The following is a 23,751-nucleotide window of genomic DNA, read 5'->3' as shown; positions in this document are numbered from 1 at the left end:
CCACCATTTTTAATCTCTCTTGAACTTCTTCCTCTTCAAAATTGAGCTAATTTTTCATGTATTTAAAGATCCCCTTTTAAGCAGTAGAAGGAAGCTAATCAACAATATCAATGTCAAAAACAATAGAAATTCCACCTGGGTTTACAAAAATTTTGTGCAAAAGAATCAGTGTTGATGATAGTTACATGCAAGATGATAAGAGGAAAGTTGGGTCTGTTAATGAACTTTCTGGTAAAAGGTGCAGTTTAAGAGAAAGAGTTGCCCCAAATCTCTATATCCCTGTCCAGTTCCAGCCCCGTCCACGTACTCGAAAACAGAGATCAGATGGTGAGCTAGCTACCTACCTATTTTTTCTTTTATAATTTTCTATCTAACTTCATGAGCAACATTCCCTGTTTGGGGGTTTCCTTCTATGGCATCTGTATTAGGGTCTATGTAGTTGCATTTTGTTGTTCATGCGGAGCATTCTAATTTGATTCAAAATAATGGAGAGGTTGGCAGCAAAAGAGGTTGGGTAGGTATTGGGTTTATGGGGCGGGTTTTTAGTATATGGGTTAAAAAGAATGGTTAAAATGGTAATTGATTAAGATTAAGACACGTGTCCAAAATGAGGGGACGTTAGTGAGAGGGGCATATGTGTACCGATAATTGAACGGCAGGGGCTTATGTGGACGCAAAGTATAACGGAGGGCATAGGCATACCATTTATTAAAGTTCCGGGGTAAATTCGTCCCTTTTCCCATTTAAAAATCTGGAAATTTGGCTAAGTGTAGAAATCAGTGAGTTTTTGGCCAACTTTGAGCAGTCATAACTCCTAGCTCAGGATGATCCAGGAGTAGTTCCAATTATGTTTAGAAATCCCTTGGAACGATCTTTCCAACGCCACTGAGTTTACTCGATTCCGAGTTCGTATGAGGGAGTTATGCCCTTTAGAAGTTGGGCAGTTGGAAGGGAAATCCGTCCGAAAATTTAAGGGCATTTTGGTCTTTTCACAAATTATTTCTTTTGAGATTACATTGTTGTATTAGGCTGATCTTTGGATCATTTTGTCCCATTTTTGAAAGAGAAAGAGTTAGGGTTCTTGAGAGTGAAGAAGGGAAGAAGGAGAAGAAGAAGAAGAAGAAGAAGAGGAGAAGGAAGAGGAGATCATAAGATTAGTCAAGATCATTGTGGATGTTCGTCGGGGGTGATCCCTATCAAGGTATGTGAGTTTTTGTGTGGGTTGATCCTTTCCCTCACACACACCAAGTTTATTCTATGATTTGAGAAAAGATTGGAATTAGTTGTTGAAGTTGTTAGTTGTTGTTGAAGTTATTGTCCGTTGTGAGACATGATTGGGTTGGGTATTTAAGTTGAAACCCATTGTATGTTGAGGGAATTATGATTCTAAGAGTTATGACCCTTTTGAAGTTGATTCACCATCAATTCTCAGCAAATTTTGGCTATCGTTCCCCATCTACGGGCGTGACCTACGGACCGTAGATCGATTGACGGTCCGTACTGGTCAACCGTCAATCGGGACAGAAGTTGGGTTTGTGGGGCATCGATCTACGGGCACGACCTATGGTCCGTAACCTGACCTACGGACCGTAAGTCCGGACCGTAGGTCAACACTTAGTCATTTTTTTAAAATGAATTCTGGGGAAGTCTCTGTCGCGATCTACGGACCTGCAGGATGGACCGTAAGTCCATCTACGGTCCGTCGATAGCGTCCGTAAGTGTCATCTGTGTCACCAGAAATCTGAAGTCTCAGCCAAATTTCCCCATTTCTTTTCTCACTTTCTCATGCATGTTCCAAAGTATTATACCTATGTTTTACAGTTGTTTCCGACACACCAAAGTACGTCTAAGCGTTTAAGAATCCCTCCATAACATGTGATCGAACACCTTGAATTCATAATTCCGATTCAAGGAAAGATAGTTCCAAGTCAAGTGAAGTTAGAAGTCAAGAATAAAAAGTATAGAGTTTCAAGCCAAGTAAGAGTCTCAAGTTTCAAGTCGAGTAAGAGTCTCAGTTTCAAGTTAAGTCATGAGTTTAAAGTTGAGTTTGTTTCTCAAACTTATTAGGGAACTATGTATTCCCAAAGAAGTTTTAAAGAAATGTCTTTACATTTGAATAAGGTTGGAAACTGAGATTTCCAAAGGGGCCTTCGGGCTAGTTTTTGAGTAATTATCTCATATCAGTAGGAATAAATATGTTTTAAAAACATAAGAGCCAGTACATTTTTGGGAGTAGTATCGAGCACCGAATTGGGGGAGCGTTCAAAGAACCCACAGCCCCCATAGAACCATGTTAGCCACCATGGGAAGAAAAGGATCATACTTTTTAGATGAATCCTTTTCATATTAGACTAGTGGATCCATTAGGCAGTTCAGGTCTTATACCTTTGGCCGGGTATAAGATGCTCTGGCAGCGTGAGGTCGATCGCTGTATCATCACTATAGCTCTTATGTGATGATTGTCGGTTAGAGAAGCTCCCACAACAGTTATTGTATTTTCATATGCAGACATTATTGTATTTTTATATACATCAGTTCATTGTATTTCTATATACTTTTCAGGCTTATTGTATCTTTGTATACACACAGAGTTTATAGCATGTTTTAAACAGTCTTTCTTTATATCGTATTTGTTTTAAATTGCCTTATATTGAAAGAAGTCAGTCAGGTTGAGTTGAGTTGAGCTAGGTAAGCTGTTCAGTTTCTTCCAGATTTCCTTCTAGCCTTTGTTGCTTAGTTTCCAGCTCGCATACTCGTACATTCCATGTACTGATGCCAGTTGGCCTGCATCATTTGATGATGCAAATTCAGGTACCCCGGATCAGCATCCTGCACGTCGTTGATCCAGCTGAGCACTCCAGAGTCAGTGGTGAGCCTCCTTGCATTTCGGAGGACTCAATTATTTTGTGTTCTTAGTTTTTGTTTTATTAGGATGTTGCGGGGTCTGTCCCAACATCCATCTCAGTATTTTAGAGGCTTCATAGACAAACAGTCAGTCAGTTAGTTTTGAGTCTATTATCTGTATATATATGTAAATATTCTATTTTGAGATTCGAGTTGCCTTTATGACCATATTTTATAAGTTAAGTTGTTTTGTAATATTGCATTGCATTGAGTTATTCTGTTGAGGTTTCCGCTGAGTTAAGAAAGCCAGGCCAAGGGTTCGCTTGGGGCCAGAAATGGTCTCCGGGTGCCGGTCCCGCCCAGGGTGTAGGCTCGAGGCGTGACACCTTCAACCACATTGTTTGTCCATGTTTGGCAAAAATGGTTGGCCAGTCACCATCTAAAAATGAGACAGTGGTTCTCACTACCAATCCACAGTAATTGACAATATCCCTAGCCCCTTCACTACAACTCTATCAATATCATCAGGAATGTCAACTATAATTTTACCCCCATACTTGGTCTTCATATCCACCTTCGTTGATTTATACGATCCCCTACCCCTCTTTTTTGTAATGCCGCAAGAAGCTGTGATGGAAAAAAATAACTTTAAGAAATATTAAAGTTGAAAAGAGGTTGAGAGTACATTAGTAAAAGGACATGAATACATATCTTTGTCCCTTCAACTGTCAGCTCGTTTCTCCAAAAGATTAAAAAAAGTAGCCAAAAATTACATCAGAAATTTAAGACATCATAAAGTTTCTCAGAAAACTAAATCAACATACAAACAACTACACTAAAGTGCATTATCAGCCACAAACAACATGAGAAAAACAACTAGTATACTGATGGTTTATAAGATTTATTTAACTCCACATTTGCTTGAGGATTACTACTGGCTTTGGAGAAAAATACTCACCTATCATAAATGAATTGCAGGTTTTCGAGCAAAGTAAGTTTATACGGATGAAGTCGAGTTCGAAAATCTGATAACCACACAATAAGGACACATCCTAATATTACAAAACTAAAGCTGCAGAAGAAAAATATATATATTTATGATATTTCAAATATACAACGAATAAAAATAGATAAAGAGATGAAGTAGAGAGACTCAAGAAAACTAACCTCCACCATTGTTTACATTCATTGAAGAGGGATGCATACTATCTTCCACATTCATTGATAATTGTGTATCTACAGAGGTCCTCTGACCTGGTTCACGAATTGTGATCGGGCGTGAATGTGTCAATGAAGATTGATTAAAAGTAGGCATTAATGATGGGTTGTTAGCCCTGCCTTCGATATTTCCTCGTCCACGAACCTTTCCACTTCGACCTCGTCCCATTCCTATCATTCTCTACATAATCACATATAATGGTTAACTGAATGTCTCAATCATTAGGTCATTGATGGTTATTATTGATGTAAGTGTAAATTGAATTGCTACTTATGATCCATTTTTCGAATTATTGTAGTTAAAAGTTGTGAGTTTTTTAACTTCTCTGAAAACTTAGGATAATCAGGTATGCTTGCAATTTAATCAGTGACTCAATAATAAGACATAGCTCTAGTTAAGTCTTTGTCACAAGTGTTGTTGTCTAACCTACCAAAGTCCCATAACTAAAGATTCACCGAAAGAATTTAATGATTCTTCTTCAGAAGGGATGTGAACTAAGGATCGAAGATCTTATCACTAGAGACAACTTGGAGAACACGAACACGTACATGTACTTTGCTTGAGGCATTGATCTCATACCTGGGCTGGTTGACACTGATTGGGCCTGACAATATATCAAATAAGTACTGCTAGTTTCTTAGTTGTAGCTTAATTGTACATAAAAACAGAGTCGTTAAGCCTTAAAAAGCAATCTTTTTTGTAGTTTGAGGTTGACGATCACTGTACCTTGCCCTTGTGAATAGGATTTTTTTTTTTGCAGTTTTAGATATTACTACAATTCTTACCAGTACCACTATGTATTCCCCTTTGTTCTTATTTGTGCAATGAGGATTGAGAATATAGACATAGTGGGGTTCTAAGCACACGAGTGGAGTTGTGTAATGTATCATTCAAGTAATTATGGATGAAGTAATGGAAATGAAAAGTCGTAATGATTGTGGAAATAAAGAAATTTAGGAACCAATGATTACCTTCTGAACCAAAGTAGTGACATGTTGAGTATTACAATTACAAGGTGGACTAGGAAAACAAAGATTTCTAGACAACTTTACTTCCTCGTTGCTTACTTCTTTGCGATTTGTGGAATCAATGTAATTCAATTTTGAAACTCTAGGTTCTACCAAACCTATGAACAACACATTTGAATTTGCCACTATAAGAATGCTACATGTAAAAGGGAAAATACCCTTCAACTTTGCGATCTAGAACTTATATATTCCTTATCAACAAAATAGAGCATATATGCACTCACCATTTAACAAATATAACATATTTTATAGATACCATCTTTTGATTCGCACAGACTACTAATGGGATTGTATAATCTCAGTATTCCAAAAGAATTTCACTCCGGGCTGAGGTTAATAGTTCATTCCACAATTGATATTATATACAACATAAAATAAGAATATGCTATTCTTTAGATAGCAACAATTTTATGAAGATGAAGAGCACAAAACATAAAATTAGACAAAAAATTTTAGCACTTAACAAAAAGTTAAGAATCAAAGAATGAACATTTTTCAAGCTCCACACTGAGCCTATTATCTTCAAACAAGATTTATCAAATTAAAATGCACAAAAACTACATCCATCACGTACAATATGAAAATAGGACCCAAAATTCTTTGCCCAAAACTAAAAAAATTAAATGAAAGTTTCAGCCAAAAAAAATAATACCAACTAAAATTCACAATAAAAACACCAAAATGTATACACATTAGAAATCAAAGTTTCAGTTTACTCAATTTTGTTGGATGCCAAAGGTGAATGTTATACAGTTTCTTGTGCCAAATTCTCAGTATTCCTGTAGATTTTAAAATGGGTAAAGAAATAAGAGGTTAAATCGAAGAATACAAAGGTGAAATCAATGAAACAACCACTCTAATTTCAAATGGGTAAAGAAGTTAGCGATTTAATAGAGTTTAGGGCTGAACTTTAGAGCAGAGCATATGATTTAGTACCTGATAGAATAGGTGATTAGAGTAATAGCTTTACACCATAATTATGTGCAGGATACAGATATGAGTTTTCTGTAGTTTAGGTCTATGGGTTTGGTGATTGTGTGTAGAGAGAGGCAAGATTTCGCAGAGAGATGAAAATAAGAATATACAAAGTGCCGCTTCAGTTTTGCTTTTTAAATATATTTCATTTTTCTTAATTAGTATTGTGGCGACCTAGTCACCACAAAATTTAGTATAGAGGCGACTTTTTGAGACCCGCTACAAATAGATTGGAGCCAAAATTTATTACAGGCGGGAAAGAAAATTTCAGCTTTTTGTTGCAAACTTTAGTGGTGACCCAATAAGAGTCGCCACTATAAATATATTTTTTGTAGCAGCTTAGAAGGTCGCTATAATAGAAACATTTATTGTGGCAACTATTATTGTCGCCACTAATTGATGCCACTAAACGTTCTATTTCTTGTAGTGTCAGCACGAAACTCTAATATCATTTCAATTTTTCCAAGGTAAGCTTCTGATATGTCTTCATATACTTAATTCTCATTATTAATCACTCTAATATAATATACTACATATTATGAAATGGTTAGGTGTTAAACAGTGTGTGTATATTTTTGGTAGTTAAACAATGGAATATATATAAGTCCAAAATGTTTATGTTCTCGCCTAATCATCAAGAGAATTATGCTATTTTAAATTAGTTAAATTTTAATTTTGTCTAGCAATTTTGCTAGAAATTATTGAAGTTATATGTTAGGCAGAATGTTCATTTAAATTGCTCAGAAGTTTGATACTAACACATTAATTTACTAATTGATCATGTTGCTTTGTACAATAACATGTGACACGTTATTATCATTGATAAAAAAAAGTTTTGTTAATTACTTATGTACTCTCTATTTATTTTAATTATTTTCTATGATAGTTTTATCATGTCAAATTTATCAAAGCTTGAGTTCGTGGCACTTGACATTTCTGGAAATAATTACTTGTCATGGGTACTCGATCCTGGAATTCACCTTGACGCTAAAGGTCTTGGTGCTACTATTACCAATGGTAATACGACGTTGAGTCAGGACAAAGCAAAGACAATGATTTTCCTTCGCCATCATCTGGATGAAGGATTGAAGGTTGAATACCTTACGGTGAAAGATCCACTTGAATTGTGAACTGGTTTGAAGGAAAGGTATGACCACCTTAAGGCAACGCTATTGCCAATGGCTCGTTATGAATGGATTCACTTACGGTTACAAGATTTTAAAACTATATGTGAATATAATTCTACTGTATACAGAAATTACTTCCCAATTGAAATTATGTGGGGAAGATATAAAAGATGAGGATATGTTGGAAAAGACTCTCACAACTTTTCATGCCTCAAATTTGGTATTACAGCAGCAATACCGTGAAAGGGGATTCAAAAAGTATTCTGAGTTGATCTCATTCCTTCTTGTGGTTGAGCAACATAATACCCTTTTATTGAAAAATCATGAGCCCGTCCCACGGGAACTGCTCAGTCATCGGAAGCAAATGAGGTTGAAGCACATGGCCAGTCTGAGAGAAGACAAAATAAAAAACAGGGCCAAAATAAATGCGCGGACATGGCAATGGTAGGGGACGATATAATAATCGTCGTCGTGGTGGTCGCCACAAAAGGGAGAACACTATGGGTTCTCAAAGCAATCCTTCAAGAGGCAACTGTCATCGTTGTGGCATGAAAGGGCATTGGAAGAATGAATGCCGAGCAGCTGAGCATTTTGTTAGGCTTTATCAAGATTCCTTGAAAAGAAAAGGAAATAAAAATGGTGCATCTTCTTCTAATGCTCGGGTGGAGTCACACTTGACTTGTAAAAATGATGTCGAGGAAGGGCCTTCACAAAAATATGATGACAATATTGAAGCAAATTTGGCTTTAAAAGATGATGATTTTGATGACCTTGATGATATTACTCATTTGGAAGTTGAAGACTTCTTTGGAGATCAAAACTAACTTTGATCATTTGATTGGGGAAAATAATTATGTTGTTTTATTGTTATGTTTTTCCTTATGCTGTTTTTATATTCAGAAAACAAAGTACTTCTATTTTCTTGCAAAGTTGTTTATTTTTCATATTTCTTATGATATACTTTTATTTTATGAAGATAAATAAAATTTCCCAATCTTCAATTGGTTCAAGATGAGTAATGGAGATATGTGTCTTCTTGATAGTGCTACAACTCACACTATTTTAAGAGAAAAGAAATATTTCTCTAATTTGATTGTGAAAAAGGCTTATGTTAATACAATATCTGGTAGTGCAAAATTAATTGAGGGCTCTGGAAGAGCGGTCTTGCTACTACCTGGGGGAGCGATATTAACTATTGAAAATGCATTGTACTGTAGTAAGTCTCAAAGAAACTTATTAAATTTCAAGGTTATTCGCCAAAATGGCTATCATGTTGAGACTGTCAATGAAGGAAAGATTGAATACCTTTATATTACTACAGTAAAATTGGGGCAAAAATATGTGCATGAAAAATTACCCGCATTTTCTTCTAGATTGTACCATACAAGTATTAGTACAGTTGAATCACATGCCATAGTAAACAAAGGGTTTACTAATCCAAATGATTTTATCATTTGGCATGACAGGTTGGGCCATCCCGGTTATAATATGATGCGCAAAATTATTGAGAATTCACATGGGCATAATTTGAAGAATCAGAAAATTCTTCAATCAAAAAAATTCTCTTGTGCTGCTTGTCTCAAGAAAAGTTGGTTATTAAACCATCATCAACTAAGGTTGGGATTGAATCCCCTACATTTTTGGAACGTATATAAGGTGATATATGTGGGCCAATTCACTCTCCATGTGGGCCATTTAAATATTATATGGTCTTGATAGGTGCATCTACAAGATGATCACATCTATGCTTATTATCAACTCGCAATATGGCTTTTGCGAGGTTGTTGGCTCAAATAATAAGACTAAGAGCATAATTTCCAGATTATGCAATAAAGACAAATCGTCTTGATAATGCTAGTGAGTTTACATCGCAGGCCTTTAATGATTATTGTTTGTCCACTGGGATAACAAATTGAACATCCAGTTGCTCATGTTCACACTCAAAATGGTCTAGCGGAATCTTTGATTAAGCTCCTCCAATTGATAGCTAGACCATTGTTAATGAGGACAAAGTTGCCTGTTTCAATATGGGGGATGCTATTTTGCATGCAGCCACATTGGTGCGCATAAGGCCAACTAGGTATCATGAATTCTCTCCATTACAGTTGGTTTTTGGTCATGAGCCAAATATTTCCCATCTTAGAATTTTTGGGTGTGCGGTATACGTTCCAATTGCCCCACCGCTACGTACAAGATGGTTCCCCAAAGAAGGTTGGGGGTGTATGTTGGGTATGAATCCCCTTATATTATCAAATATTTGGAAACTGTGACAGGAGATATATTTACGACAAGGTTTGCTGATTGTCATTTTGATGAATCAGTATACCCAACATTAGGGGGAGAGCATAAGCAGTTGGAAAAAGAGATAGATTGGAATTCATTATCTCTATCTCATTTAGATCCTCGAACAAATCAATGTGAACAAGAGGTTAAAAAGATTATTTATTTGCAAAATGTTGCAAATCAACTGCCAGATGCATTTATTAACCTTCCAAGGGTGACTAAATCTTATATTCCAGCTGCAAATGCTCCAGTTCAAGTTGATGTCCCGATAGGACAAATTGTTAAAGCAAATGAATCTAAACCACATTTAAAACATGGTAGGCCAATTGGTTCAAGGATAAAAATCCTCGAAAAAGAAAAGGAACAAATGATCATGAAGATCATACCATGGAGGAAATTGCTCAAGATGAGCTTCGGACATAACAAATGATAAGACCACAAATAAGGTCTAAATAACTAAAAATAATGAGAATGAAGAAATTTCAATAAGTTATGTCTTGACGAGAAAAAGGGAGAATCGAAATAGTATTGTGGTAGACAATATTTTTGCTTATAATGTTGATGTTGAAATAATGCAACAAGGTGAGGATTTCGAACCAAACTCTGTCAATGAATGCAGACAGAGAAATGATAGGCCAAAATGGAAGGAAGCAATTCAAGCGGAATTGACTTCACTTGAAAAACGTGAAGTTTTTGGATCAATAGTCCGAACACTTGAAGGTGTTAAGCCAGTGGGTTACAAATGGGTTTTTGTGCGAAAACGAAATGAAAAAGGTGAAGTCGTAAGATATAAAGTACGACTTGTGGCACAAGGTTTTTCGCAAAGGCCTAACATTGAATATATGGAAACATATTCTCTTGTGGTGGATGCAATTACCTTAAGGTATCTAATAAATCTGGCAGTTCATGAAAAGCTTGAAATGCGTCTAATGGATGTTGTCACAACCTATTTATATGACTCATTAGACCACGATATTTTCATGAAAGTTCTTGAAGCATACAATGTGCGTGAAGCATATAAAAATTTGCAAGAAAATTGTTCGATAAGGCTTAAAAAATCCTTATATGGATTGAAACAATCAGGGCGAATGTGGTACAATCTTCTTAGCCAATTATTGCTAAAGGAAGGGTACAAAAATGACCCTATTTGTCCTTGTGTTTTTATAAAATGGTCTGGATCTGATTTTGTTATAATAGTTGTGTATGTTGATGATTTAAATATCGTTGGCACTTCTAAAGAGCTTTCAAAAGTTGTTGAGTGTTTAACGAAAGAATTTGAAATGAAAGATCTTGGTAAGCCAAAATTTTGTCTTGGCCTACAGATTGAGCATTTGAAAAATGGAATTTTTATCCATCAATCAACATACATAGAAAAGGTTTTAAAGCGATTTTACATGGATAAATCACATCCATTGAGTACCCCGATGATTATAAGATCGCTTGACATACATAAAGATCCATTTCGACCTCAAGAAAATGATGAAGAGCTTCTTCGAAATGAAACTTCATATCTTAGTGTCATTGGGGCGCTTATGTATCTTGCTAATAATACTCGACCATATATCTATTTTGCAGTAAGTTTATTGGCAAGATTCAGCTCGTCCCCAACAAAGAGACATTGGAATGGAGTCAAACATATATTCAGATATCTTCAGGGAACCATTGATATGAGCTTATTTTATTCTAATAAATCTAAGTCAGAAATGATTGGTTATGCAGATGCTGGATATTTGTCTGATCCATATAAAGCTCGATCTCAGACAGACTATTTATTTACATATGGAGGCACAGCTATATCTTGGCGTTCAATGAAGAAAACATTAGCTGCTACTTCTTCAAATCATGTAGAAATAATAACCATCCATGAAGCAAGTAGGGAATGTGTTTGGTTGAGATCAATGACTCAACATATTCAAGAAATGTGTGGTTTTTCTATGGAAAAAGATATTCCAACTACATTGTACGAAAACAATGTTGCATATATAGCTCAGCTGAAGGGAGGATATATTAAAGGAGATAGAACAAAACACATTTCACCAAAATTCTTTTTCACTCATGATCTTGAGAAGAACAGTGAAATAAACGTTTAACAAATTCGCTCAGTTGATAATTTAGCAGATCTGTTCACTAAAGCATTACCAACCTCAGCATTTGAAAAGTTGGTATTCAAGATTGGAATGTATCGTCTCCAAGAAATTAAATGATGTTCGCAATAGGGGGAGAAAACTACGCGCTGAACTTTTTTTCCCTTGACCTAGGTTTTATCCCAATGGGTTTTCCTGCCAAGGTTTTTAACGAGACATCAAACAAAGCATAATACAAGATATGTGTACTCTTTTGTCCTTCACTAAGATTTTTTTTTCCACGGGATTTTTTCTTAGTAAGGTTTTAACGAGGCATATTATCTATCAATGGTCATCCAAGGGGAGTGTTGTAAATCATTTTGGTGGTTAAATGGATGACCATAACTCCTTGGTTAATTTCCCTCCTTTATGAATAGTAATGTTGTTGATAATGTGGTCAAAAGGATGACCATAACTCCTAGGTTAATTTCATCCTCTATTGGTAGTAATGTTGTTGATAATATGGTTAATTGGATGACCATAACTCTTAGGTTTATTTCATCCCTAATGGATATTAATTCTCAAGGTTTAATGTAATGTTTATGACACCCTTTGGTATTTCTCAATGCAATCCTATAAATAGTGGTGTTGAGAATAATGTTGAATACACTTGAAAGAAAGAATGTTAGTTTATATTAATTGTTCCCCTTGTCTTATAGTCTTCTTCTCTTCCTTTTTATATTGTTCTTTTGTCCTTAAGTTTTACAACACTCCTTTCGTTTTAATTTATCTGACACTTTTCAAATTTCGAGATTCAAACAAGTCTATCTTTGATCATAAATTTTTTATTTATCTTTTAATTATTTTGAATTGTCCATTATTGTTACTTATAGTACTTTTTACGTAGTTTACAAATATACAAAAAAATTGAAGATTTCACGAGCAAATTTCCAGTCAAACGTAAACTGTTTGACTCTCAAAAAATGAAAAGCGCCTGGACAAAGGGAGTACTACGTTTGGTAGCCTATCCTCTTAGTCTCTTACATACATCCACACAACAGTAGACCCAGAATTGGTATTAAGGGTATTGTGGAATTTTAGAACTTTAAGTTGTGAACTTTAAAAATCTTGAATTATTGTAGGATTTTAAAATTTAGGTTGTGAACTTTAGAAATCTTGATTTATAGAATTTATGAACTAATTACTAGGTTGAACTTTAGAAAGATTCATAAAATATAGTCTTTATGAACTATTTGTAATTTTAAAACGAATTTTGAAAGACTTTATAAGTCTTTAAATTGTGATTTAGATATTTTTGAATGTTAATTTAAGTTTGTTATTTTATATTTTGTGTAGCTTCTTTATAATGTTTTGTGTTTGATTGGGGTTGAACTAAATTGAATTACTTTTGCAGGTTGGAAGCAGAAACTGGCAGCTTCTCCTGTCAAAAAAATTACAGAAAAAGCGACGGACAGGGTGGTTTTGTCCGTCGCTTTTCTGGATTTTATTTTTTTAAAAACCCAGAAAAGCGACGGGCAGGGTCCTTTAGTTCGTTGCTTTTTTGGATTTTTCAAACAAAAATTCCAAAAAAGCGACGGACGGCGTCTCATTGTCCGTCGCTTTTCAAGATTCTAAAAAAATTAAAAATTAATTAAAGCGACGGACTTCGTCTCTTTTTTAAAAGTAAAAAAAATTAAAAATACAAAAAGCGACGGGCGACGTTGCATTCTTCAAAAAATATATTTAAAAAAAAAAACAAAAGTGACGCAGTCCGTCGCTTTTTGGCGACGCAGTCCATCGCTTTAGGAAAAGCAACGAGATTGACTGCGTTGCTTTTGGCCAAACAAATGACGTAGCCCGTCACTTTTTGCCGTCTCTTTTTGGCAGTTTTTTATTAGTGACTCACTCATCATCGTAGTATTATATATATGATACTTTGAACGTGGCACGAGTTCACGTGAACCCACGACACCCCCTATAGATACACCCCTGACTACGGATATGACCTTAGATAATAGAGTACAAAGATTGCAGATTGGGGTAAAATGTTAGCAGGTACAGTAAAACCTCTCTAAATTAATATAGGCGGGACCATGCAATATTATTATTTTGTAGAGATACTATTTGATCGATAAATTAATATTTATTAATTTAAAAAGTGTGTCGACACCGAAAAAATTGTTCCGGGATGAAATCTCAAAGAATTTGAAAGAATCCACTTGTGGAAACGTCATTCATGAACTTGAGGTCATGATTAAAGATCTCGGTTACTGCAATAAAATGGGCGTTACATGTCCAAAGGTCCAGAGCTTAGAACAAATTATTGATATCATTGGAAAAACAATGTTGATGATAAAGTTAAAGATGATACAATATCTTTGCAACCCGTTTACACGTAACGAAACACTTGCATCTAGAACTTTTCACAATTTTATGGTATAATTAGAAAAGACAACACCAAAATTTTTGGATGCAATAAGAAAAGTTAGAGATGAGTTTCAACTAGATTTAAATTTTAACAAAAAACATAACAAAATAGAATCATATTTCACTGAATTTTCTTAGATATATTTGTACTTTTAAAGAATTATTAATTTATAATATTAATGGGACTATATATTTATATAGGGATCTTCTGAAAATTTTATTATCTTATTATCTTATCGAAATGAGTGATTTTTTCCATTGCCCCAAGTCGAGATCAGAAGAAATTATTATCTTAGAGAGATTATTAATTAACTGAGTATCAATTTAGTGAGATTTTACTGTAGTTGACATTTTTGCGCTTAATTTTCAACATGAGATTAGGCTGGGTGATAGTCCAAAGCACCATGCATGTATTGTAAGAATTATTATTAGTTATTATTAATTATTTCTTACTTATGGCCTAAGTTTACTTGTAATCCAAGTAATACCATAAATAATATTTGATAAGGAATAAATCTCGTCCATACATTGGTTACTTGATGGACGTACCAAATTAAGTCATAACATCTGTAAATTGAAATTTTTGCACTTAATTTTCAATATGAGATTAGGCTTGGTGATAGTCCAAAGCACCATGCATGTATGTAGTAGTATTAGTGTTATTCATGTAGTGTCTTGCTCTTCGATATTTGTTACCATATGTCGTTGTTACAATTTTTTTAAAATTATTCTTGTGTGCTGATTTTCGTATTAATTGTCTGGTTTTCTTTTTTAGTAATATTTTCTTATTCATAATTATTTTGATTTAATACTATATATAATATAAAAATAAAATAAAACAAAATTAGAATGAGACAGCTTTACTGGTCCATATGACAATGTCCCCACAAACAGCTTTATACAAATCCAAATAATAATAAAGTAGAATTGACGTGCCACCAGATTATAATTGATGCTGATTGAAATAAATTTTAAACGTGTAACAATTTATCAGCAGGGGCGTATTCAGAAGGGGGTCATTGGGTTCACGTGAACTCATGGTCCCCTTTTGAAATTGTATATAGTAGTGTTATAATTTTTTAAAATATTTAAATATAGATGCGTGAACTCAGACTCGAAGTATCATATAATGTAGTACGATGATGATTGAGTGCACCTCTCTAGGTGAGGTTAGAAATTTGAATCTTTTATTTATCTTGTTTCAGTTTTCTTTCTAAGATTTTGTAACTGGTTTGGATAAATAAAAGTTAATTTTGGACCTATGATTTTAAAATTTTATTGATTTTCAGTAAAAAGAATCTAACCGAACAAATTTATGTCTTAGATCCACCTTTTTATAATAGTGTCCCCATTATCTATAAATCCTGAATACGCCTCTGTTTATCAGCCATTTATCAATGAGGTGTGTGAAAATTGATTGAAATAAATATTAAACGTGTAGCAATTTCCTATTTTTAATTTGCTTGAAATAGATTTAATGTTATGATCCTATTATTAGTAGGATAATATGTATTCTGCAATGAATTTAGCCCTAATAGAAAAATGTTATGTTTAATCGTAATATAAAATTACATTTATATCTTGTAGTAATTTTTCATATGGAGGAAAATTTTGAACTTAAAAAGGACAAATAAGTCAATCAACTTTTTAAATGAGATATTTTTAGTCTTTTCATGTGAACATTCATGCAGAACTCCAAAACATGTGCACCACATATTTTTTTTTTGCCACATCTCCAAATCTTTGTAGTTATATGTATGTTGTATAACCTTAAATCCAATAATACTCCTTCCGTCTTAATTTATGTGACACTTTTCGAATTTTGAGATTCAAACAAATCTATCTTTGACGGTAAATTTTTCATTTTTTTTTAATTATTTTAATTTGTCAATTATTGTGACTTATAGTATTTTTACGTAATTTACAAATATATAACTTTCATTTCAAAATTTTCGAAAAAAGCAAATTTTCTCTCGAAAAATAAAAAACGCCACATAAATTGGGACAACCTCTTACATACATACACACAGCAGCGGGCCCAGAATTGTTATTAAGGGTGTCGACGATTGTAGTAAGAAAATGAATATAATTATGTAGCTGGTAGGACTTGAACACACAACCCCAAAGAATTTTACGACGCCTTTAACCACTAGTATATATATATACATCTTCTACAAAAGATTGAACAAACTTCAAAGTTGTTTACCTTGTATATTGAATATTGATAGCCCTGCTTCTAGCCATGACACAAGTAGAAAATCATGAATTTAGCAAACTGAAACAAGATGAAGTAGCTATAGTTATGGTTCCATTTCCATCTCAAGGCCATCTTAATCAACTTCTCCAACTTTCATGTATAATCTCCTCCTATCATCTTCCTATCTATTATGTTGGTTTGGCAACACATAATGATCAAGCCAGGATTCGAGCTACGGCGTTAAATCCTTCAAACATAGCCAAAATTCACTTCCATGACCTTCCAAATCCTGAACTAATTGCCTCATCAAATCTTGAGACAGTACGGGATGTTTCTATGCTTCTTCGCGATCCCATTGCTTCTTTCATACGCGATATTTCATCAAAAGTAAGACGAGTCGTTGTTGTTCATGAACCCATGATGTCTTATAATGTACAAGATGTTTCTTCTTTGCCCAATGCTGAATCCTATATATTTAACTGCATTTCAGTTTTCTCTTGCTATATTATGATGTGCTTAATTTTAAAGATTTCTGGCCAAGATGAAGAAGAATTGCTTAAAAAGCTGTACTCCTTTGAAGGAGTTACAACAGATGAAGCTATGGACTTATCAGATTCTCAACATCCATATATGGATATTAGATCAGGTGATATCCATAATACAAGTAAAGTAATTGAAAGCAAGTATATTGATTTGATGGAACAAGCAGAGATTAGTCTGAACAAGAAACAATGGACAATTGGACCTATTCTGCCTACTAAACTCGATTATATCTCAAATAGGGAGAATATATGTTTGGATTGGCTTAACAAACAACCTCCAAGATCAGTTCTTTATGTATCTTTTGGAACAATAAATTCATTTTCTGATAGACAAATCAAGGAGCTCGCGATGGGATTAGAGCAGAGTAAACAGAGGTTTATATGGGTGCTGAGAGATGCCGATAGAGGAGATATCTTTAAAGGGGAAGCTAGAAATGTTGAATTGCCTGAAGGATTTGAGGAAAGAGTAAAAGAGGTCGGGTTAGTGGTAAGAGAATGGGCACCGCAATCAGAAATATTGGCTCATTCGTCTACAGGCGGGTTCATGAATCATTGTGATTGGAACTCTTGCTTAGAGAGTATTACTATGGGAGTGTCTATAGCTGCTTGGCCTATGCACACTGATCAACCAATAAATGGTTTCTTGGTGACGGAAATATTGAAATTAGGCCTGCTTGTTAGGGATTGGGGGAAACGCGAGGAGGTAGTAAGTGCATCCACTATTGAGAATGTCGTGAGGAAGTTGATGGCATCAGAAGAAGGTGACCTGATTAGAAAAAGAGCAGAAGAATTGGGAGAAGCTGTAAGACAGTCCACAGAGAAAGGGGGTGCTTCTCAAATAGCGTTGGATTCTTTCATCGCGCATATCACAAGATAGACTTGGTTTCTTTCTAGCTCTTTCTTCTTTGAATTTCACTTTTCAAGCAGTTTGGTTACTTTACTATTTTCTTGTAACTTGTTATTTATCAGCATCTTGGCTCAGACTAATATATGCTACCTTATATATCTTTGATCTTTGAATGCTCTGTATCTGAAATTTTTTATGGCTCAGTGAGATGATTTCTTTGTATTTCTCTTAAACTTAATCTGGTTCTAACAGGGAAATGTTTTCTGTTAAGCATAATACATAAACAGATACTCAAACTTGACTTTGAGAGTATACATCTAAACACCTCAATTGACAACTAAATACTTCAACCTGTCTTCATTGTGTCTCGTGAACACCCGATGCTAAAGTGATACTATAAATCTTGAAAGAGTTTAGATGATCATTTTGCAAGTGGGAGTGTACAACTGACACAAAGGAGACAATCGATGAGTTGAGGTGTCTGTGCATACTTATGAGTATGAATATGAAACAACATAGCACAAAGAAAAAGGAGAAAATGCAAAGATGCACATTGTACACTGCTGTATTTCATTACATTATAGTGTGCTTACTTATTTCATAGTTTCCTCACTATAGGAGAACTGCCACCAAAGGAATTCTCATTTACTCATTTGCCTTGTTTATATTGTAGATTATAAAATATTTTATGCTTTCACTCATATTTATGAAATTCCCCCCATATTAGATGGACCAAAAAGAAAACATGTCACATAAATTGAAACGGAAACGGAAGGAGAATTTTTTTCCCCTGCCTGTAGATTTATATAAATATTCAAGATGTCTAACACTAGTCTTAATACATGTGTTTTGTCTGGCCGGATGTGTCGTAAACGGTAAACACCTGAAGGCTGTTCTAATCCCTGTGGGGGGAGACGACAATTGTCTCTCCTCTCTGTTGGGTTTTAAAGGTGTGAACAGGAAATGAAGGGTTGTGACTCTCCTGAAGAGTTGTGACTATGCCGAAGGGTTGTGAACTTTATGAAAGGTTGTGTCCTTTCTAAAGGATTGTGACCGTTTGAAAGGTTATGCCTTTTCCAAAGTGTTGTGACCTTTCTGAAAGGTTGTCTTCTTTCCAAAGGGTTGTGACCTTTACCCTTTGTTGGCTATAAATAGAGAGGTTTTCTCTCATTTTTCTGTATCGAATTCTTCCCTTCTTTTGCATACATTTCTTACAAAACAAAATCGATCGATCGTGTCTGTGTGTGTGATTCGTTGCTGTCATTTTGAGTTCGTTGAAATTATCGAAGTTTGAGGTACCGCTACTTCTTTAATGGTTAATCCGTTTTATCTTGGGAGGAATTAATCTGCAACCTCGGGTACTTGAGGGGATTAAATTTCTTAAGGACACACAGTGGGTTCTGTGGACTCGGATAGTTCTTTGTGTTTTTCTTTTCATCTTTTATTATTTCTGGTTTGCTAATCTGAATACAGGAGATAACAAGCTTAAGAAATTTATTGTTGGTATTTTCTGTGGTAAGGAAATTACTTCTATTTTCTGTGTTCTTTTTATGGGGAAAGAAAAAGAAGAAAAAGAGAATTATTTTATCATATGATAAAAGAGATTTGGGATGAATTAGTACTACTTTAATATGTTCGAGTATATTTTTTGTAGTAAGTTTTCCTTGGATGGGTAAGATTATTTTTATTTTTTCCCAAGTGCATTCAAGCATTGCACCCCTTCAGTTTTCTTTTCAATGAGAAAAGTTATTTTGTGCATAAAGGCTAAGATGAGCACTTTAATTTTTTCCCTATATTCTTGGTTTTATATAACTATGAGAAGAAGTAAATGAATAAATGTTATCTCCTAACAATATTTGAACATGAGTTTAGTTTCTTGTTGAAATTAAATGTCTTCTTGAGGAAAATAGGAATATGATGGAAACTGAGAAAAGAAAAACAAAATTAGCAAGAAAAGTGACTTGCATGGAATTATTACTGACAGATAGAATATGATTCAATGAGAGTAAAAATCAGGTTCTATCTTTATTTTCCTTGATTATTATTTTCTTTTTCTATCCTTTATAAGTTATGAAATTTATTTCATAAATGTTACGATAGATGATCATTATGTGATGATCTCAGAATATATCTTTATTACTATTAATATGTATTCTGTTTAGAGGAGGAAAAATAAAACTTTTGTAGTTTTCTGCTCCATGTGAAATTTGTTGTATTTGAGGTTTCTGGAGATTAAAACCTTTTTGGTTTACTACTCTGTCTGAATGTGAAACTGATGCGAAGAATATAAAAACTTCATCAGAATTCAAGGTTCATTCGGTTAACGATTAGAAGAATATAAAACTTCATCGTTAAACTAGAAACAAGTTGTATAAAGATTGAATCTTTATTGTTAGTATTCTAAATACTAAGTGATTTGTCTAGTTGTGACAGAAAGGGGAAAAAAAAAACACTAGTGACATAAAATTAGTGATTTTTGTGCCTGCAATGGGTGTTTATATAAATCTCCAAAAGAAGGCTTCGTATTGCCAATGTGTAAGCATGGGAAAAAAAATATGTGGAAAATAATTTCAAATACTTGAAAAATATTTTTGAGAACATATTTAAAATGTGGGGGGTTCTTTACTTGTGATAAAGACAAAATTAGACTTACTATCTAATTTAAATTTGAAAGTACAAGATATGAAATTTAATGACAATCTTGTATTATGTTAGACCCACAAAATTCTTGGAGTATATTTGATATTGTGGTCATGACTAGTATGAAACCACAAAATTATATTACTCATTGAAAAGAATTGTATTCTTTGATGAAAAAGTTTCACTTTAAAAATATTGTGATTTTTCATGAAAAGATATGTCTATTAATTTTTTTTTTATAGACATGAACATTGGTGAAAAGTAATATGTTATGTGTGTGTTGTAAAACAAACATTTGGGTCATATTGCCCTTATTGGACCGATGAGACTATGATCATGGGCAATTCTATAACAAATTGAATGTTATGGAAAGGTCCTTCTGAAAAGGACAAATGACAAGGTATTGACTCTAAAACAATGTCTGTATTTGAGAAAGTTATTAAAAAAAAAAAAGTAAAGAACAAAATATTTGTGGAAAAGGTTACCTCACAAAAGGTCTTTTCAAACTTAGTATTTATGTTTGTTCTTACTTGCTTGAATCAAATTGTTTGTGACATAAATGCTTGGGACATGTCAATTACAAAACCTTGCAAAAACTTATCAACTTAGAAGTTTTGTCTAATTTCTAGTGCAACAAATCAAAATGTCAAGTATGTGTTATTGAAAGGAATTTTAATACCTTAGAATTGATTTACACTGACATTTGTGATATGAAGTCAACACCATCTCGTGGTGGGAAAAAGTGTTTCATAAATTTTATTGACAATTGCACTAGATATTGTTATGTTTATTTGTTGAATGGTAAGGATGAAGCAATAGAAACATATTGGCAATATAAGACTGAAGTTGAAAATCAATTGGATAAAAAAGATTGTCATGATTAGAAGTGGTAGATGTGGAGAATATGAATCTTCTTTTGCAGAAATATATTTGGAAAATGGAATCATCCATCAAATTACTGCACATTCTCACCTCAATCTAATGAAATTGTTGACAGGAAAAAATCGAACTTTGAAGGAAATGTTGAATGTCCTATTTATAAGTTTAGGTTTACCACAAAATTTGTGGGTGGTGCTATCATTATAGCAAAAGAGAACAACAAAAAAAAAAGTGTATGTTCAGAAAGAGAGAAACAAAAAGTTTTGTTTGTTAGTAAAGAGAGTAACAAATTAAAAAAAAAACTTTTGTTTGTTAAGAAAGGGAGCAACAGAAAGTTGTGTTTGTTCAGGCTTTGTTGTATCCTGATAGAGAATTGTTTGTCGTCCCTTAAAGTTTATACAAGCAATAACTCTTGAAAGATAGTGATCAAACAATTTCCAATACAGTCTATTTCATATGAGAAATGAAAATGAGGAAACTATTCCCAAACGGGTCAAAATAGGACCTAAGACTTTGGATTGTATGTTCATTGGATATGATACAAATAGTAAAGCATGTCGATTTATGGTTCATAAGTCCGAACTGTCGGATAGTCAAGTGAAGGGTCTAAACGACCTTGGAAAGAACCAAAGGAGAATGTACTTAATAAAGAGATTCGGAGGCGTAGTAAATGTCAATGGACAAATTACTTCCTACGAATTTTATTTTGTAACATTTCTTCTTGAAAATGAGTCTCATATATTCTAAAAGTTATGTCCTTTGAGGACTCATTCTCTTTGAGAAAAGTTTGTCAATAGTAAGATAGATTCAATCTTGAGCAATCATACTTGAGAGTTGGCTGATCTTCCTCGAGGAAATAAACTTTTGGATTCAAAGTGAATCTACAAAAGGAAAAGAAAGTTGATGAAACTATTGACAAATAAAAAGACAGACTTGTTGTCATAGGCTTTAGACAATAAGAAAGCCTTGTTTGACAGATAATAGCACTAACTAGGATTACATCAATTCAGATGTTAATTGCGCTAGTTGCGAAATATGGCCTTCAAATTCGTCAAAATGGATGTGAAAATATTTTTTTTTAACAACCCAAGGGCTTTGTGGTTCTGGTAAAGAAAAGAAAGTTTGTACACTTGTTAAGTCACTCTGTGTACTAAAAACAAGCGCCCAAATAATGACATGTGAAGTTTGACCAAACTATGTTGGCAAATGAATTCAAGATGGCATAATACATAAATATGCCCTTTAACTTGGCTTCAAATTTTAACTTTGACCTCCAACTTTCATAGTGCACAAATAGGCACTTAACTTGTATAAAGTAGAGCAAGTAAACACACATGTCCTACATGGCATCTTACATGTCATTTTTTGTCCTACGTGGTGTCCTACGTGTATTGTGTCATGTAGGACTCGTGTGTTTACTTGTTCTACTTTATACAAGTTAAAGTGCCTATTTGTGCACTATGAAAGTTGGAGGTCAAAGTTAAAATTTGAAGCCAAGTTTAGGGTCCAATATATGTATTATGCCATTCAAGATTAATGAATGTGATAAATGTTTTTACATTAAAGACACTCCAAATCACAAGGTCATTGTTTGTTTTTATGTTGATGACATGTTGATCATCAAAAGAGACATTTCTGATGTAAATGCTACTAATCATATGCTAGAAAGTAACTTCGATATGAAAGACATTAAAGTTACTGATGTGATTGAGAAGGTATTTAACAAGTTCAAGTATTTGGATTTCAATATTGTCAAGACTCCAATAAATATGAGTTTTGTACTTCAAAAGTATGAAGGCAAAAGCAACTCACAATTGGATTATGCTAGAGTATTGAGAAGTATGATATATATCATAAAGTATATGTGATCGGATATAGCATGTGCTATTAGTAAACTGAGTCGGTTCACGAGTAATCTCAATTAAACTCATTGGATGACAATAAAAAGAGTTTTGGAGTATTTAAAACATACTTAAAAACTATTGCTTTGCATTATAACTAATATTCAACAGTATTGGAAGAATATAGTGATGCAAATTGAATCACCAGGTCAAATGAAATAAAATTCACGAGTGGATTTGTATTTACTCTTGGTGGAGGAGCAGTCTCTTGGAAATCTTCCAAACAAAAATGTATCGCTCGCCCTATTATGAAATATGAGTTTATCACTCTAGATAAGACCGGTGAAGAAGTTGAATGACTCCAAAATTTCTCGAAAGATTTTTTGGCCCAAACCTTTTAGCTCCAGTATGCATACACTGTGAGAGTTAATTTGCAATAGGTAGGGCATAGAGCATGATATATAACGGAAAGTCTCGTCATATATGACGTAGACATAATATCGTTAGAGAACTACTCTCTAGTGGAATTATCAGAATTGACTATGTAAAGTCAAAGGATAATGTGTCGGATCCACTTATAAAAGGCCTAACTAGAGAGGTAGTTGATAGATTATCAAAGGGAATGGGAATATGGCCGAGAACAAGTCATTGTGGCGGTAACTCTACCTAGAAGACTGGAGATCCCAAGATCTAGGTTCAAGGAGATTAAACAAAGTCATTGATGACGGTTCAACATTGTCAAAACATTTTTTATGGTCCATTCTCATGATAAGACAATGTTCAGTAACAAGGATAAAGGCATTAGGACTTTTTAATGATTTCTAAGTTTGATACAGGGT

The 23,751-nt window shown here is 33.9% G+C and overlaps 2 protein-coding genes and 1 pseudogene across 2 annotated transcripts in view; 2 read left to right on the top strand and 1 right to left on the bottom strand.

Moving 5' to 3' along the window:
- Positions 1–4,235, bottom strand: part of LOC125856247 (uncharacterized) — a 13,934-nt pseudogene extending 9,699 nt beyond the window's left edge.
- The window catches only part of LOC125855511 (zeatin O-glucosyltransferase-like), a 151,539-nt gene that overhangs the window by 117,731 nt on the left and 10,057 nt on the right, over positions 1–23,751 (top strand). The window lies entirely within an intron of this gene.
- Positions 16,466–17,635, top strand: LOC125855514 (zeatin O-glucosyltransferase-like). Its single transcript, XM_049535246.1, has one exon. It carries the CDS (start codon positions 16,500–16,502, stop codon positions 17,580–17,582), a length of 1,083 nt encoding a protein of 360 aa, XP_049391203.1. The 5' UTR covers positions 16,466–16,499; the 3' UTR covers positions 17,583–17,635.

This window comes from Solanum stenotomum, chromosome 2, assembly GCF_019186545.1.
Source record: "Solanum stenotomum isolate F172 chromosome 2, ASM1918654v1, whole genome shotgun sequence".
Lineage (NCBI taxonomy): Eukaryota > Viridiplantae > Streptophyta > Magnoliopsida > Solanales > Solanaceae > Solanum > Solanum stenotomum.
The sequence above is the reverse complement of the archived record's forward strand: the minus strand, read 5'-3'. Positions and strand labels throughout refer to the sequence as shown.

Excerpts from the sequence above, each read along its gene's own strand:
- LOC125855514 (XM_049535246.1), top strand. The coding sequence starts at position 16,500 with ATGCTTCTTCGCGATCCCATTGCTTCTTTCATACGCGATATTTCATCA.